Here is an 18,015-nt window from a genome sequence, read left to right as displayed (position 1 = left end):
TGCCCTGTCCCAGTTCAAATCTGACCAAACTGGAGCGCCAACTATATCGCTTTTTGTGGTCAGGCTCTCTAATTGCTGTCAACACCTGCTAAATTGAGGGCTGGGTATGCCGTGGCTATTGATACGCAGAGGCCGCAACATTTCCAGCGCCTCCTAGACGGTGAGTAGGTTGCTGTTTGTCTGATGCGATTTCTCACAGCTTGTGTCTTTGACTGAGCTGCAGTCCTGGATCAAGCATAGTCCGAGGAGGAGCGCCTGTCAGTCGGGCAATGCGATCTGTGACAAGTCTACTATGGCGTTCTACAAAGAGTTAGTGACGGATAAGTGCGACGACGTTCTACAGGCACGGAAATGCAATCAGCCGGGCTTGCCAGAGATGTACGCAGAGCGACGAAACCGTTCTGCATGCTCTCGTCCAGTACCCGAGTATTTTTGACTTGTAGGTTTATGTCGAACACCTGCTGACACGGTTAGGACGAATCCGGTTATCAGCTGAATTCATTGTGAGAACAGTCCCGCCGCCTTCCTACGGTGAGGAAGGGCAGGGTGTTTTTCTTTTCCTGGTAGCCTTAGCGAAAGAGGTTGTGTGGTGGACTAGGTTGAAAAGACTGAAGACAGATACTTTTCTCTTTGGCCAAGCCCTCAACTTTTTGAAATTTCACTTGAAAGGAAAGTGAGGATGGAGAGGGATGTTCTGCACCCCAGGAATTTTGTTAAAAGGTGGGTGAAAATTGCAAGAATGGCTCGAGTGAGTGAGCCTACTCTAAGCTTGCGCCTGTAGACAAAGCGGAAAGAGTACAAACGCCAGTGGTCAGGACTGTTGTGAACCTGTGGGGGTTTTCACGAGCAGTTCTCAGAGGTCTCCTACTTTAGGAAAATTTTGTTGTTATATTCAATTAATTCTATTGTTTTTCATTGTTTACACGACTTTCAAATAACTCCACATTATATTTGTCCTGTTTTGTCCATAATGTTTTTGTCCTTTGTGGTTAATAAAGAAATTATTATTATTATTATTATTATTATTATTATATTATTATTATTATTATTATTATTATTATTATTATTATTATTCAGTAGTTTTGTTTTTATAGCGTGCTTTCACTTCACTACCAAGCGCAGCTATGTGTGCCTTGGGTATGTGCTGTGGTTTGTTGTGATGCTCTTATGGTTACTGTATTGAAAGTGTTTTGCGTAGGATGTGTGCAATACCCAGTAGTGCAATTTTCTGTATGTTATATATATTGTAAGTCCTGGTGTTTTTGTTATGTATTGTTCTGAATATTTTTTTTTATCATACCTAATGCACCTACTATGATAGGATTGTTCTGCTTTTTAGATACCACATTCGAGTTACCTCTATTTCCAGGTCTTTGTATTTTGAAAGTTTTCCATTTCTTTAGAGAAACGTTGTCAACTGCTGGTATTGATACATCAATTAGAAAGCATTTTTTTCTTCATGATCTCTGACAACTATTTCTGGCCTATTTGCCTTAATTTTTCTATCTGTGTGTATTGGCATATCCCAAAGTATGGTTGCTTTCTCGTTTTCTGTGACCTTTTCTGGTGTGTGCCTATACCATCTTTTTTCTGTTGTTATTCCAGAGTGTTGGCATAGCTTCCAATGTATGTAGGTCCCAACTCTGTCGTGTCTGTGAATATATTCCTTCTTAGCCAGGACTGGGTAGCCAGAGATAATATGATTTATTTTATTATTATTATTATTATTTATTATTATTATTATTTATTATTATTATTATTATTATTATTCAAATTCCGCCGAGATCGACTTTGCCTTTCATCTTTTTAAGGTCGATTAAATAAGTACCAGTTACGCACTGGGGTCGATGTAATCGACTTAATCCCTTCCCCCAAATTTGAAACTTTGTACATCCAGTAGAAAAGATTATTATTATTATTATTATTATTATTATTATTATTTATTTATTATTATTATTATTATTATTCGCTGCGGGATACGTAAGACGTTCTTTCGAAAACGCTTCATAAGTTATGCTTTAAACTGTGCTTTTCACCTTGTCTCTACAAATATATGTTATTATCTTTTTTTATAAGAACACTAAGAACACGCTGAAAGGTTTTCAGTGAGCTATTTCTGCCCCACAAGGTACAGTATTTATTTATTCGTTTAATTATCCATTGCATTAAAAAAAGTACAAACACAGGCGCAGGAGTGGCTGTGTGGTAAGTAGCTTGCTAACCAACCACATGGTTCCGGGTTCAGTCCCACTGCGTGGCATCTTGGGCAAGTGTCTTCTGCTATAGCCCCGGGCCGACCAATGCTTTGTGAGTGGATTTGGTAGACGGAAACTGAAAGAAGCCTGTCGTAAATATGTATATATATATATATATATATATATATATATATATATATATATATATATATAATGTGTGTGTGTGTGTGTGTGTGTGTGTGTGTGTGTCCCTAGCATTGCTTGACAACCGATGCTAGTGTGTTTACGTCCCCGTCACTTAGCTGTTCGGCGACCGATAGAATAAGATACTAGAATAAGTACTAGGCTTACAAAGAATAAGTCCCGGGGTCGATTTGCTCGACTAAAGGCGGTGCTCCAGCATGGCCGCAGTCAAAATGACTGAAACAAGTAAAAGAGTAAAAGAATAAAAGAGTAAAAGAGTGTACTGGCGTCATCATCTCTAGTATCACTGACATCAGCAATCATAGAAGCGCTGAGAGGGAAAAGCTATCTCTCCGACCATCCCTCCCACAGCAGAAACTCCTCTCGTCTTATATCACTCACTCTCAGTGACGACAACAACAGCAACAACAACAGTAGCGGCCTAAGCAATGTGAAAGCTCGCGAAGCTTATGAAATTAGTTAGGACAAAAACGGCAAGAGTGTCGATGGTAGTGGTTGACAGAAGCCATAACAGCGATGGTGGCGGTGGAGACAACAAAAAGCTGCAACACGACGAAAGGTAGGAGCAGTAACGAAAACGCCAACAATACCAGCAGTAACAAATGAGAACGACACCAATGAGAACAACAATACCAATATTACCAACAAGAATACGTTCGTTGAAGCGACAAGCAACACGAGACCAACGTTATAGCATAGTCCTCGTAAATACAGAGGAGAAATTAGTGCAGGTATGGATAATCATAAAACACGAACAAACCTGAGCCAACTTGACCATACCCAGGCGCAGGAGTAGCTGTGTGGTAAGTAGCTTGCTAACCAACTACATGGTTCCGGGTTCAGTCCCACTGCGTGGCATCTTGGGCAAGTGTCTTCTGCTATAGCCCCGGGCCGACCAATGCCTTGTGAGTGGATTTGGTAGACGGAAACTTAAAGAAGCCTGTCGTATATATGTATATTATATATATATATATATATATATATATATATATATATATGTATGTGTGTGTGTGTTTGTCCCCCTAGCATTGCTTGACAACCGATGCTGGTGTGTTTACGTCCCCGTCACTTAGCGGTTCGGCAAAAGAGACCGATAGAATAAGTACTGGGCTTACAAAGAATAAGTCCCGGGGTCGATTTGCTCGACTAAAGGCGGTGCTCCAGCATGGCCGCAGTCAAATGACTGAAACAAGTAAAAGAGTAAAGAGTATACCCAAAGAGGCAATTGAAGCAGTGAAGAAAAAACAGTTCATTTCAGATGCATCTCAGCAGAGACAAAGAAACCGGCAATAATAACAGGTAGATATTGAAGCTGCACTGAAATGTATCAAGGATGATACCGAGTACATAGCGTAGGGCAGACAATACGGCACTATTTCGGTGCTTGTTAAGTCAGAAGCCCTCGCTATGAAGCACTCAATGACCCTTTGCAAAACCAACAATGTCCTTATGTACCCATCCCATTTGGGAAAAAGAATAGCGCGTGTCCGCATTCCCAGGATTCCCCCAGGACTTGACCTGTGGTGGATTCTGGGATGCACAATCGAGCAAGGGTCAGATATCGCCCCGATAGAAGTGACAAAACTGCTAGGGAGGACTGGTCTGAGGTGGATCTGGAGATACTTCTCCAAATCAAGCCTGAAAACTTCAAAAGAATTCCGAACCACATTCGTCGTACATAATGAATGAGAACAGAAGGCCGCAGTGTTTCGTTTGTGGGAAAACTACTCATTTGCGAGTTAACTGCCCTCAAGTAACACAGTGTGCAAGGGGTCGAAGCCCTCCACTGCTGCCTACGCCGGGACGAGGAACACAACCAACACCAGCACCGGCAAAACCACCAGCAACAACAAACGAAACACCACCAAAGACATTAACCACTCTTGGGGGAAACGAGGAAAACTCTCCCACCCACCTCACACCAAAAAATACACATATAAATAAGAATATAAACATACACACAGACACAGATACACAGCCACAGACATCCTCATCTTCCAGTAGTGAAGCTGGTTTTGCTATAACTAAAATGAAAAATCCATCACACCGCGTTGTAATCCGAGATGAGAAAGATTTTTCGTTTTAGGTACAGTAATACCTGCTGAACAGAATTCGAAATCATGATCCAGGTATATCTGTTACCTTATTATACGGCTTTTTAGCCGAGATAGTGTTAAGTTCCACTCGTTTGCCCGATTTCTGTTGGTCCGTTACATATTTTCAGTGAGATTAGTGGTTACGTTTAGAGTTTTTACTCCTACTTTGGAGCAAGCAGGTGCTTCGTGTACCCTTTCATATAATTAAGAATTTAATGTATAGCTATTTAATGTTAATATCACTTGCTACCATTAATGTTATTGTTATTGTTAATATCAATTATTTAGATTTGCCGATGATGATGATGATGATAATAATAATAAATGCCCTGATGCAGCACCAGGCAGTAGCTCTATGCCCTGATGCAGTACCAATCAGTGGCTCTCGTGGCTTCTGATCTTAACTGATTGGAAGTGTTATCACGTACATTGTTTTGTCTTGGTATAAAAGATGGGCTACAGCAAATATTCTACTTAATACCACAGATTTGCTTCTCAGTTGTTTGACCTTAACCAGTTGACCATGTCCCTTAGTGGCTGACGATATGTGCGTCTCTGACCATGAGCAGAAGTAGTGTTGAGAGGGATTCTTTGGGGTTTGAATAATTCACGTCTGGAAACATGGGTGTTTCGTTCAACATCCTTAAACAACCCTTATTTAGGGACCTTTTGAGCGGGATGGGTTACTCGACGAGAAGAAAATTCTAACTGGGCCCCACCTGCAAGGTCATGCGCTGTTTATCTTGATATGAGATCACCATGTCGCGCACATATGGTTGTGATGCATGTTCCCTTATCAGACGGATTGTCATGTTGGGTATACTGGGCTTCGTATATTTTACCCCAATGTCACTTCTTTGATGGCATGCGCTGCTCTCTCACTCAATAATAATAATAACAACAACAGCAACATCTTTACGAGTATTCATTTTGAATATATACTCATTATATGTGTGTATATATATTTATATATCTATATGACTATGTGTCTGTGTTTGTTCCTCCCCCCATCACCGCTTGACAATTGGTGTTGGTGTGTTTACGTTCCCGTATCTTAGGGGTTCTGCAAAAGAGGCCGACAGAATACGTACCAGGTGTACAAGGTAAGTACTGGAGTTGATTAATTTGACAATTTTTCGAAGCGATGTCCAAACGTGACTGCAGTCTAATGACTGAAACAAGACAAGATAGAGACGAAAGAAAGTATGTCTCTTACTGGTTGAATTCGTGTAGACTTTTTTACGGAAAGATTTTTGACCGTTAGCTTCATACATTGGCAATCACAAGTTTATTTGTTGGTCGCTGTTAAAATATTTCCCCTTAGATTTTTTTCATTTTATATCAGTAGCCATGTGTAAATTTTTTTGATGTGTATGTTTGCGTGCTAATTTTGGGCATTGTATTGCGATGCGAATATGGTTTAAGGCGGCGAGCTGGCAGAAACGTTAGCGCACCTGGGCGAAATGCATAGCCGTATTTCGTCTGCCGTTACGTTCTGAGTTCAAATTCCGCCGAGGTCGACTTTGCCTTTCATCCTTTCGGGGTCGATAACTTAAGTACCAGTTACGCATTGGGGTCGATATGATCGACTTAATCCGTCCTTGTTTGTCCCCTCAGTGTTTAGCCCCATGTGGGTAGTAAAGAAATAGAATATGGTTTTCATAATCAGTATTCTACTTAGCGTGGAATTTTAAAAGTATTTTCCTCTAAAATTTTCCTATCTATTTTCTTTTTTTTTATGTGATGTGTGGTGTAATGTTGAGCAATAGCTTTATGCTGTAGGTGCATGCGGGCCTACGTGAAAGTGTTACAAAGTTGTTATACTGGATAAACCAGCGGAACACTCAAGATGAACCCTCCATATTATCTGAACATAATCTATCTATTTCTTTAACTGATGAACAATCTAATTGTTTTGCTTACGTCCTTCGCGCTTTCCTTTTCATTTCGATGAAAACGATTATAATTAGTAATATAATTAGCAAAACAATTATAATTAGTAATAGTTTATTATCTCTTGTTCCATTATTTCCTATCTAAGACATGCAACATACACAAAAAGGCTTGGCCATAGATACAGATGAATTACGAAATATTAGATATTATAATCATGAACGACATACTAATTAAATGTTATATTTATTAACAACATAATTAAATATTAAATTTATAAATAACATATTTAGCAACTTATGTATAACTAGCAGTATCGCCCGGTGTTGCTCGGGTTTGTTTCGACCCTTTAGAATTGGAATTTTTGAAAAGTAAAAGATTTGCATTATGTAGCTTTTTATTCTCTTTAAGTGAACATTTTTCTGATTGAAATACACGAAAAATGGCGACACAGCAGTAAAAAAAATCGTAAAAAAATAGGGATTTTCATAGAAAAAAAAGCACCTTTTTGATGTAAATAATTTTTAGTGTTAACATGGTCCGATTTGAATGTTTCCTTCTACGGAAGGAAGAGCAAGCCTCTTCTATCTACTCTCATTTTATTTTTAACCTCCTGCGCCGCAGGGACTCAGAGGAGATAGTGTTAGTTGAAGGCTACCAAACCTGCCATACACAGACAACTTCAGCTTTATATAGAGAGAGATTATACATTTTGGTGAGGATGCTGGAAGAGAGACGAAATATCTATTTCGATGATTTTGATTACTCTCTTCCATTACACGAAAAACAGATGCACCAGAAGTGATATTTCTAGCCCTGAGTCTAGAAACCACACGAGAAAACGAAGTTTAAAAAGTCTGCGTAATTATTTGAAAAGTACGCATGTGCCAAGTATCACTGATACTAAAAAGTTACAAGCCACTATTCTGGTTGTCCATGACAACCGTATCAAGCCAATTTGTCTTTAAGCTGTTAAATCACAATTAAGTTTATAGCATTATACAAGTTGATATAATAGGTTTTTTTTTTACATCGCTTTATGTGATTAATTTAGTTCAGTAGTTAATTCATCTGATTCAGGATTTCTCGATTTTTTACACTTTCCTGAACATAATTTCCGAATACTTTGTTGTATAGTGGCATCAAAAAGCAACAAAAATGGTACCACTACAAACCTTATCATATTTAATAAAACGGGTAAATAATAAACAGGGTTTTCTATATTCGAATAAATTGCAATCGAAATAACAATTTCTCCGATACAAGAGAGTATGATGAATGTCACGACAATGATCAAAGTTATTAATCGTGATTTTATGTTCTCGCGCTCTTTACCTTTCACTGCGACGTAAATGAATAGACCTACAGACACCAACATCGCAATAATATACAAAATGACTGTGCCAGAATAGATCCAGAGGGAAACGGAATGTAAGAAAACAGCACAGTGTTCACTTTCGTATCCCGAGCCCGCTAGAAGCAGTAATAGGTCTTCGATCCAGATAAAAGCCCACAAAACAATTGTTAATATGATCTGGATATATAGAAAACTTTCACTTTCATATTTGCTTGGTTTAAAGTATTTCACAATAAAATCACAGCAAATAGGAAGTATGAAATACAGAGTACCGTCGTTAGTAACGGAAGTTAGTATAATAATAAATAAGCAGGTAGACTGAGGTAAATCTGTATATATATGAATATGCACGTTGTGGAAATAAAAGAACAAGGCAAAGAGTATGTAGTTAAACATATAGTTCAGTAATAAGAAAGCGCGTGTTTTTTCATAGGCTTTACGATCTAGGAAAATAGCTGTTGTTAACAATGCACTGAGCAGGAATATTACAATGGCCGCAACAGACGAAGCTATATTCATCCAGGAAAATGAAATGATTTCGACGGTTGTGCTACCGTTCATATAGTCATATATTTGATCACCTTCCATGTTGCGTTGGCCAGAATTACTTCAAACCTGAAAAAGAGAAAGATTTCAATGAAAAAATGTATGAAATCATTTACTTAAGAGATGTATTCTATTTCAGTTACGAGATTCAATTTCACTTCCTAGTTAGGAGATTTTGAGCGAGGCTTTTAGTGTTCCATATAACTTATAGACATAAGATCTTTATTATTTTTTTCACATCCCTCCTTTCCTAAATCCCTGTTAAAATATTATTTAGCGATTTCAGTGAAATAAAAAGTATTTCTATTAGATTCAAAACTCTGTTTCCAGTGACTGTGGATGGAGCAGTTCCAGTTGTGCATCTAGTTTACTACAGATATGTTGATCTTCAAAAATGTATGTTCTCCAATCCGTTATATTTCTGAATCGTGGTGGCATGTTTATTGAAAACGAGAAGCATCGAATCCCAAATGGAATATTAGTGAAGACAGAATAATAAAACTGAACATAGCTATATAACTTCGAGTCAGATCGGATTTAGTCGTGAATATCTCGTCTTTTTGAGTACTATATCTAGGACTCCATTATTCATTTATCGTTGAGAGAGTAAATATAGTTACTATCAACATCAACGATGAAAATTTTACAGATATATGTATCTATCTATGTATCTATCTATGTATCTATCTATCTATCTATCTATCTATCTATCTATCTATCTATCTATCTATCTATATATATATATATATACTATATATATAATATATATATATATATATATATATATAATATATATATATATATGTAATCAACGGCAGCATTCGTCCTATTTTCCTGGACTGCCATGTTAGCTTGGCGATAACTATTAATATCCATTACCGCTGCCGTAGTCTCCTTTAGAGAGATTTAGAAATATTAATATTTCTATTTATACATATATAAATATATGTATATATGTATGTATTGATTGATTCGCCAGAAGCGATAAATTACAGGATTCTATACAAATGTACAGTATTATTTAACACATTATAACTGTAAGTTATAATGTGTTCGCGGGAGTTCATTTTGCATGTGCCCATGCTGCCGCACACACGCATAAATACACATATATACACCGCGTTATGTCAGCTGAACGTACCTGCGTGCATTCAACTAACAAAAAGATAGTGGGAAGAAGGCGGCGAGCTGGCAGAAACGTTAGCACACCGTTGTGGAGAAAAAAAATGGAGGCAAAAGTTACAGTGGTTTAAGAATCGAAACAACTGTGTATTTTTAGGCAATAGAGAGAGAGAGAGAAATTTTCTGCGTTTAGCGAAGCGGTGTCAACTTTAAGGTTGTATTCTGCGAAATTTATAGTTTAGCGTCTGTTTATTGTAGGTTCCTAAATAAACAGAAATACCTAATTTTAAGGCGGCGAGCTGGCAGAAACGTTAGCGCGCCGGGCAAAATGCTTAGCGGTATTTCGTCTGCCGCTACGTTCTGAGTTCAAATTCCGCCGAGGTCGACTTTGCCTTCCATCCTTTCGGGGTTGATTAAATAAGTACCAGTTACGCATTGGGGTTGATATAATCGACTTAATCCGTTTGTCTGTCCTTGTTTAGCCCCTTGTGGGTAGTAAAGAAATAGGTATTTCGCCCGTTACTACGTTCTGAGCTCAAATTTCGTCGAGGTCAACTTTGCACTCATCCTTTCGGGGGAGGGGTCGATAAAGTAAGTACCAGTTACGCACTGGCGTCAATGTAATCGATTACCCCCCTCCTTTACAATTTCAGGCCTTGTGCCTATAGTAGAAAAGATTATATCAAGAGCTTATATTCAAAAACACATTTCATTATATCAAAGGATCAAACGTTCTTTCCGAGCCATGGGCTCATAAAGCCGGTATCCCGGATTCTGTGGCGCATATATTCCTGCCTTGAACAGAGTCAGTCCGTCGGAGGGTTGTTCATTTTTGCCCGTTGAACCGACTGGAAGAAAGTGAAATGAAGTATTTTGCTCAAGAACACCATGCATCGCCTGGTCTAGGAATCAAAACCAAAATCGTGAGATCATGGGTAAAGTACCCTAACCACTAAGCCACTCACCTCCACATATTCCACTGGATACAAATGCATAAATTTAACTTCTCATTTCACAATATACAAGTATGTGTACTATACAACCCATTTTGTTAATGGGTTGAGGAATAATTCATGAGCGTTTTTTGTTTTCAAATTTAAAAATCCACGCAGAAATAAAACGCATTGGCAAAATGTTTTACGTGATTTAAAAGATAATTTTTTGCTCTACAAGATAGTGTGTTCTGATTTATTTGATTTTATTGATTTTTGTGTATTTTCAGATAATTGGACAAAACTGAACATTTTCGACAGCATTTGTTTTTTTTTGCATTTGATCGAGGTGTTAAGGCCGCCGAAGCTATTCATGAGATTTGTGCTGTATAGGGAAGAGCAGTGCCTCAAAGTACCGCTCACCGTTGGTTTTCGCGCTTCAAAAATGGGAATTTTGACCGCGAGGGCGGATCACACACTGGTATACCAATTGAGTTCGATGAAGAGCGATTGAATCAACTTCTTCACGAAAATCCACATCAAACAACCAGAGAATCGGCGGAGCAGATGGATTGTGATAAAAAACCCCAAAAGACTAGTGAACCACCTTCACCCAATAAATTTGAAAAAAAAAGAAAAACGCTCATGAATCATTCCTCAACCCAATATGTACCAATGTATATATTTGACAAAAATCATGGCGCAAATGATTCCATATTTAGAAAAAAGAATACCGTTGGGCGCATCCAAAAATGAACCAGCCCACCGACCCTCCTCGACTAAAATATGGTATAACTTGGTTTCTTGGAGAAGGAACAGAAACATTTGCCTGACATTGAAAGTTTAAAGAAGAATGGTTAAAATAAATATTTTTTATATTTCACTTGTTTCAGTCATTAGACTGCGGCCATGCTGGGGGACCGTCTTGGAAAATTATTTAGTCGAGAGAATCGATCCTAGTATTTATTTTTTAAAGCTTGGTAATTATTCTATCGATCTCTTGCCGAATTACTAGTTTACGAGGACGTAAAACACAAGCATCGGGTATTAATTGGTGGTAGAGGACAAACACAGGCAGAAATACACATACGTATGTACGCCCCCTACACACACCAACACACACACTCAAACTCACACTCACACCCGTGCACACACACACACCCGTGCACACATACACACCCGTGCACACACACCCGTGCACATACACACACCCGTGCACACACACACACCCGTGCACACACACACATATACGACAGGCTTCCTTTAAATTTCGTCGACCAAATCCACTCACAAGGGTTTGGTCGGCCTGAGGCTATAGTAAAAGACAATTGCCCAAGGTTCCACGCAGTGGGACTGAACCCGGAACCATGTGGTTGGTAAGCAAGCTGCTTATCATACATCCATGCCTGCACCTATAACAAAAAAATAATGGAACGAACAAAAAAAAAACAAAACAAAAACAAGAACAAACATACAAACCAGACGCCATTTTTATTGCATTTTATTTTTGCTTAATGGTATATAGAAATATATAAGTGTTATATAGAAATATAAGTGTACATTCGTATTCTTTCATTATTCCACTTCTTTTAGTTATTGGACTGCGACCATACTTTGGCACCGCATCGATGCCAGTACTCATTTTAAATCTGTTAGTTATTCTATGGTTCTCGTTTTACCGAAATGCTAATTTACGGGTATGTGAACGAAAGTACCCCGGTTGCCATGCAATGACGGCGGTGCAAACATGAACACAAAGGCGTGCGTGCTCGGGCATATACACACATACACACACACAGGCGCGCGCACTCACACTTACTAAAGCACATACATATTTTTTTACAAACTTGATACCCAACTAATAAATGTATTTGTATTCGTCTAATATATTCTAATACGTTGGAATAAATAGACATACTGGAATGTTTACCGGCTGATGCCTGTCCATTGTCCATTTTGTATCGTCATCACTTTCTTATTTGCTATATATATATATATATATATATATATATATATATATATATATTTATATCGGTAGGAATTTACAAAAGTAGTTATACGAAACTACTTGGTAATGATTATTAATTTTAAAATTATAATTATTTACCCTTATATTATATATATATATATATATATATTATATATATAAATTATATAATTAGGCTTAGTAAAATAAATTACTTTGCCACATATTGATTAATTAATAATTTTATCTCAATTGTTGATATATATATATATATATATGAAGTAGTCATTAGTACAACATTTGAAAGGAAAAGAGAAGGGTTTTTATACGTACATATACATCTACAAACAGCTCTATATACATACATACGCATATACATGCATGTATAAACATACATGCACATATATATACATACGTATATACATACGTATATACATACGTGCGGCGTTTGAATATATATTTATTTTCTATCCGAGAGTGGTACACAGCTGTAAAATAACTAATGAGTAAAAACGGATCGAAACACTTGGTCTGTGGAAATGCAAAAGAAATTAACCATTCTCTCGGTTTCTGTGGAGGATGTTGCAGGATATTACAATGGGATCTTCTAATGAAATATTGCTGTTAAACAGTACAATATATTTTTCAAAGCTATCTGCAGGAAAGACTATCTACACACACACACGTACACACAGACATACAGATACATATATTTTAGGAAGTTAGAAGTTATGGTCAGTCATAGAGTGACTATTGGCTTCGCACCCATAAAGCGCTTAGCACAATTGACGACTCGTCAGATTCAGTCTTTAACATCCTATAAAATATATTACTGCTTTAGAGCATGCTTCTTTTTCGGATATATAAAACAGTGACGATATATATATATATATATATATATATATATATTATTATATATATATATTATATATATATATATATATATATTCATAGGGAGGAGTTTACGAAAAAAAAAAGAAAAGACGAAGACTGGTGGTGTACTAAACAAACAGATGTATTAGTATAACGCTCAGGAATAGAAAAAGTCTTTTACGTTTCGAGCCTACGCTCTTCTACAAAAAGGGACACAGAAAAAACAAGGAGAGAAGAAAAATGTGTGTAGTGGCTAACGATCTATCATGGCATACATACATACGTAAAATATTCTGTTGAAGCTGAAATACTTCACATAACATTTTTATAGTCTTATCTCACCATCTTAGCATCTCGATAGAATACTAATTCACTCTACCTTTGGTATTCGAATTCTAATTTCTCTACCTTCTTTTGAGCCTGTGTGCTCACATGTATCCTTGTGAGTGTGTGCATATGTGTAAAATATTTCTATTGTTTATTACTTAAAAAGCCCGATATAGTTATTTTGGACAGTAAAGAAAAGTTATAGATATTTGATACCCCCAAATGTGAACATTTGCTTCAAAGCCAGTGAGAAAGAGAATATTTTGAGACAAATGCTTCGAATCTTATATATTTTTTTAAAGCATGTTATGCTTTTACATTTCAATCTCAAATTGTTTGTGCGTTGTCACAAATTCCCAATTTTTATGCACGTAAAATGAGGGTTTTCGGTCAAAACAGTGACCAGGTAATACCCATACTGGCGAATATAATCTGTAAACGAGACAGTAAATGTATGCAAGACTTTCTTAAAATTCAACAGGTATATCTTGGCCGTTGTTGTTCCTATAAATTCTGACTGGGGTTCGTTTATCTGTTTGGAACACATTCGATTTTTATTGGAAAAATTCAAATAGTTATAAAGGCAGGAGAGTATACATACGTATGTAGGTACAAACAAACAAACAAAGATACATACATACATACATAAAAACACACATATATATATATATATAAACACATACATGCATAAATAAATGTTTAAAATGTTTAAGATTCCTTTTCTCGCGGAGTTAACTCGATATCTTCTTTTGTATCTTCTTGTTTCGCATTTCCTTTCGTCATTTTTTTCCATATACTCTGTCGTATTGAGGAATCACAGAGCCAGAAAAACGGTAACAATACACTGGCTATCATGTATATAAAGTCAACAAGGTTGTACAAATTCATCAGTTGAGAGTGCATATACACAAACATAACAATAGATGCTGATATGGAAACCACGTCAAGAACTGTCAGGAACAAAGCTATGGTTGTTTGTGCTGCCAGAGTGTTGAATGTCAGCGTTAAGGGCTCTTCTCGTTTAGCCGCTATATATAGCTGGAGAATGACACAAATGATCAGTAAACAGTCAAAGAATATAGCAAACCCGATCTGGTACCATATAAGGGAGACATGAATGTAAAGAAGGCAGAAATTTGAATCTTTTTCTGACGTTCCTGAGTGGATTGAAATTGTTTGGGTGAAGAGAATACCCCAAAGAACAGCAAGAAAAATTGCCTGAAAGGAGAGAAATTTTTGTTTCTCGTGTAGTTTCGGCTTAAAATATTGCACTATAACATCAATACAGATCGGAAGTATGAAACAGCGTGTTCCATCTTTAAACACGGTATACATGATATGGATGAAAACGCAGCTACTGTGCGACATCTTTTCATAGATGTGAATATGAACATTGTAAAAATAATAGAACAATCCAAAGAAGGTGTAGTTAAGTAAATAATTCAGCAATGGCAACGAATAGCATTTCCTGTAAGCCTTTCTGTCTTGGTTTACGACACACAAGAGAAATCCGTTAAAAAGGAACATAATAGTGGCACAAACACAAGCAACCGCGTCCTTCCAAAAATATGATATCTCCTGAAATTCGGCTTCAGTAAAATTCATACTAGTGTTGCTAAAGTTTCCAGATTCAAAAACAAATGACAGGTTTTCCATTTTGTTAATTCTTTTACTAAATAAAACAAACAATTACAAAAAACGTGCTTACCGAAGGGCAGTTTTCAGGTCTGAAAGAAAAATAAATATTTGTTAAATAAAATATCTTAAAACCATTGAAATATCATCTAGGTAATAACAAGACTATCAACAAAATGTGCAGCAGTTCATTCCATATGTTACCTATTTCTTTATTACCCACAAGGGGCTAAACATAGAGGAGACAAACAAGGACAGACATAGGTATTAAGTCGATTACATCGACCCCAGTGCTTAACTGGTACTTAATTTATCGACCCCGAAAGAATGAAAGGCAAAGTCGACCTCGGCGGAATTTGAACTCAGAACGTAGCGGCAGACGAAATACCGGTAAGTATTTCGCCCGGCGTGCTAACGATTCTGCCAGCTCGCCGCCTTCAAAAGTTTCCATATGTTACCACTCAATTAATAGACACTTTGAGGTCAATATGAATATGAATACGATTGTTTTGAACCTGCAAAATGGAAATCTTTAGCGTCTTCAGTTTCATGAAATATATTCTGTTTTATGGGATTAATCACTCATTACACATACGTGTTTGGAGTTAAATATTCGTAAATATGTAAACTGAAATTGTAAGATGTTCTTCTGGTTCCAGGTTAAACATCTTTGTGGTGCTATGTTAAGTTAGTATTAACATATTTAAATACAGTTTGGCTTCAGAATCCCAGAAGAACTAAAATATGCTGCGAGAACATAAAAACGTTATTAACCAATGATTTAAACTTGAAATGTAAAACGTACTTAACTACATATTGCAGGATATGTAATCTGACATTCATATATCTATTGGTCATTTCATGTATGTATGTATGTATGTATGTATGTATGTATGTATGTATGTATGTATGTATGTATGTATGTATGTATGTATGATGTATGTATGTATGTATGATGTATGTACAGAAAGCTATAATTTTCTTTCTGTGGGTAAATTTCATATTGGTATCATAAACCCAACGCAATTGTAATCATGTGCTGAGCACTTTCAATAAAACATATGTAATTATACACATACATACACACATACACGTATATATACATACATATATACAAACATACATATATGCCATACATACATACATACATAATGAATGCATACATACATACATACATACATACATAAATACATACATACATACATATATATATACATACATACATACATGCATGCATGCATGCATACATACATACATCCATACAACATACATACATACATTACATATATATTATAATATATATATATATATATATATATTATATATATATATGTTGTTGTGTCTTGGGAGAGTCATTCTCTTTTAGTGCCTTATTATTTAACACACTCACTCGTAAATTTTCCCCATTTACTTATTTATTGTTCTTAAAATTTTCGCTGCGTCTTGCAACCTTTTCAATAGTCGTTGACTCTGTTTATTATCCGAGCTGCGTTCTTTTTGTTTGTTTGTGCGTATGTGTGTGGGTCAGCGAGTGTGTGTGTGCATACACATGTATGTAGGTATGTATGTATGTAACCATGCATGCTTGCATGTAAATGTGTGTATGCATGTATGTGTGTGTGCATATGTACATATGTATGTATGTGTGTACGTTTGCATGTATGTATTCTGCATATTCATAAGCTTGCGTGTTCATGTTTGTGTGCTTTTATGAGTGTTTCTATGTTTGCAAGTGTGTAGTTTGTACCTCTGTCTCCTTGTGTGTGCATGTCCGTGTGTGTCTGTGTATGGATTTTTTGTGACTATGTACTGTCTGTATGTATGGACGTGTGTCTACATATGTGTCCCTTACTTTACTCTACTAGCATGCCAAGGACCAATATGGAGGCAACCTGGGGCAACTTGATATCCGCATTTTATCCAAGCACCCAAGGGACCCAACCCTCAGACAAATACAAGAGAACGTTATCATAAATAAAATATCCCCAGTAGTAAAGAGGAAATATACGTAGTAGGTAATCATACCCCTATACACACAGTTTACATTTATATACAGGTAGAATAGTTAGTGGGCTATTATGTAGATGTATGTATGTACGTGTGTGTGTGTGTGTGTGTATATGTATACACGTACGTATATGTATGTGCACATGCATGTACGTAAATGGATATGAATGTAAACAGATAGCCATACAAACGAATAGGTACATAGGTAATATGAACAGACAAGCACAAGCACACATACACACATACATACGCAAATGAAGACTGAAACACGTGACCATACACACACACACTTCACTTCACACAAGGGCACATATGGAGACACACACCCATACGTACAGACGCAGTACATAGTCACAAAAAAACCCATACACAAGCACATTCAGACATGCACACATAAGGAAACAGAGACACACACACACACACAAGCACATGAATATACAGATGCATGCATACAAATGTACACACACACATACATACCATACATACATACATACATACATACATACATACATATATATATATATATATATATAACATACATATATATATATATATATAATATTATATAATAATATATATATATATATATATATATATATATATATATACGCGCGCACACCCACACTCACATACATACATATATACATCACACATTCATGCCTGCATGCATACATACATGCGTTTATATGCGCATACCCACTGAACCACACACATACGCACAAACAAACAAAAAGAACGCAGCTCGGATAATAAACAGAGTCAACGACTATTGAAAAAGTTGCAAAACGCAGCGAAAATTTTAGGAACAATAAATAAGTAAATGAGTGGAAACTTTACGAGTGAGTGTGTTAAATAATAAGGC

General features: G+C 36.6%; 3 protein-coding genes across 4 annotated transcripts in view; all 3 read right to left on the bottom strand.

The window, feature by feature from the left end:
• LOC115220942 overlaps window positions 1–12,321 on the bottom strand; it is a 51,752-nt gene extending 39,431 nt beyond the window's left edge. The window contains exons 1-2 of one of the 2 annotated variants that reach the window (XM_036510397.1): window positions 12,264–12,321; window positions 7,024–8,360 (exon numbers count right to left, since the gene is read on the bottom strand). In XM_036510397.1, the coding sequence (XP_036366290.1) occupies window positions 7,434–8,333 (900 nt within the window). In that variant the 5' untranslated portion in view covers window positions 8,334–8,360; window positions 12,264–12,321 and the 3' untranslated portion in view covers window positions 7,024–7,433. Of the gene's footprint in view, window positions 1–7,023; window positions 8,361–12,263 lie in introns of those variants that run through there. The other variant, XM_036510398.1, reaches the window with a different exon arrangement.
• Window positions 1–15,253, bottom strand: part of LOC118766695 — a 60,951-nt gene extending 45,698 nt beyond the window's left edge. Inside the window, exon 1 of the mRNA XM_036510334.1 lies at window positions 15,220–15,253. The gene's annotated coding sequence lies outside the window, so the exon portion shown is untranslated. The remainder of the gene's footprint in view (window positions 1–15,219) is intronic.
• LOC118766724 lies at window positions 5,448–15,210 on the bottom strand. Its single transcript, XM_036510396.1, has 2 exons — window positions 13,862–15,210; window positions 5,448–5,468 (listed from the first exon to the last, which is right to left on the bottom strand). Exon 1 carries the CDS (start codon window positions 15,165–15,167, stop codon window positions 14,220–14,222), a length of 948 nt encoding a protein of 315 aa, XP_036366289.1. The 5' UTR covers window positions 15,168–15,210; the 3' UTR covers window positions 5,448–5,468; window positions 13,862–14,219.
• Window positions 15,254–18,015: the final 2,762 nt, after the last annotated feature.

This window comes from Octopus sinensis, linkage group LG17 (assembly GCF_006345805.1).
Source record: "Octopus sinensis linkage group LG17, ASM634580v1, whole genome shotgun sequence".
Lineage (NCBI taxonomy): Eukaryota > Metazoa > Mollusca > Cephalopoda > Octopoda > Octopodidae > Octopus > Octopus sinensis.
This window is presented reverse-complemented; position numbering and strand designations above follow the sequence as displayed.

Excerpts from the sequence above, each read along its gene's own strand:
- LOC118766724 (XM_036510396.1), bottom strand. The coding sequence starts at position 15,167 with ATGGAAAACCTGTCATTTGTTTTTGAATCTGGAAACTTTAGCAACACT.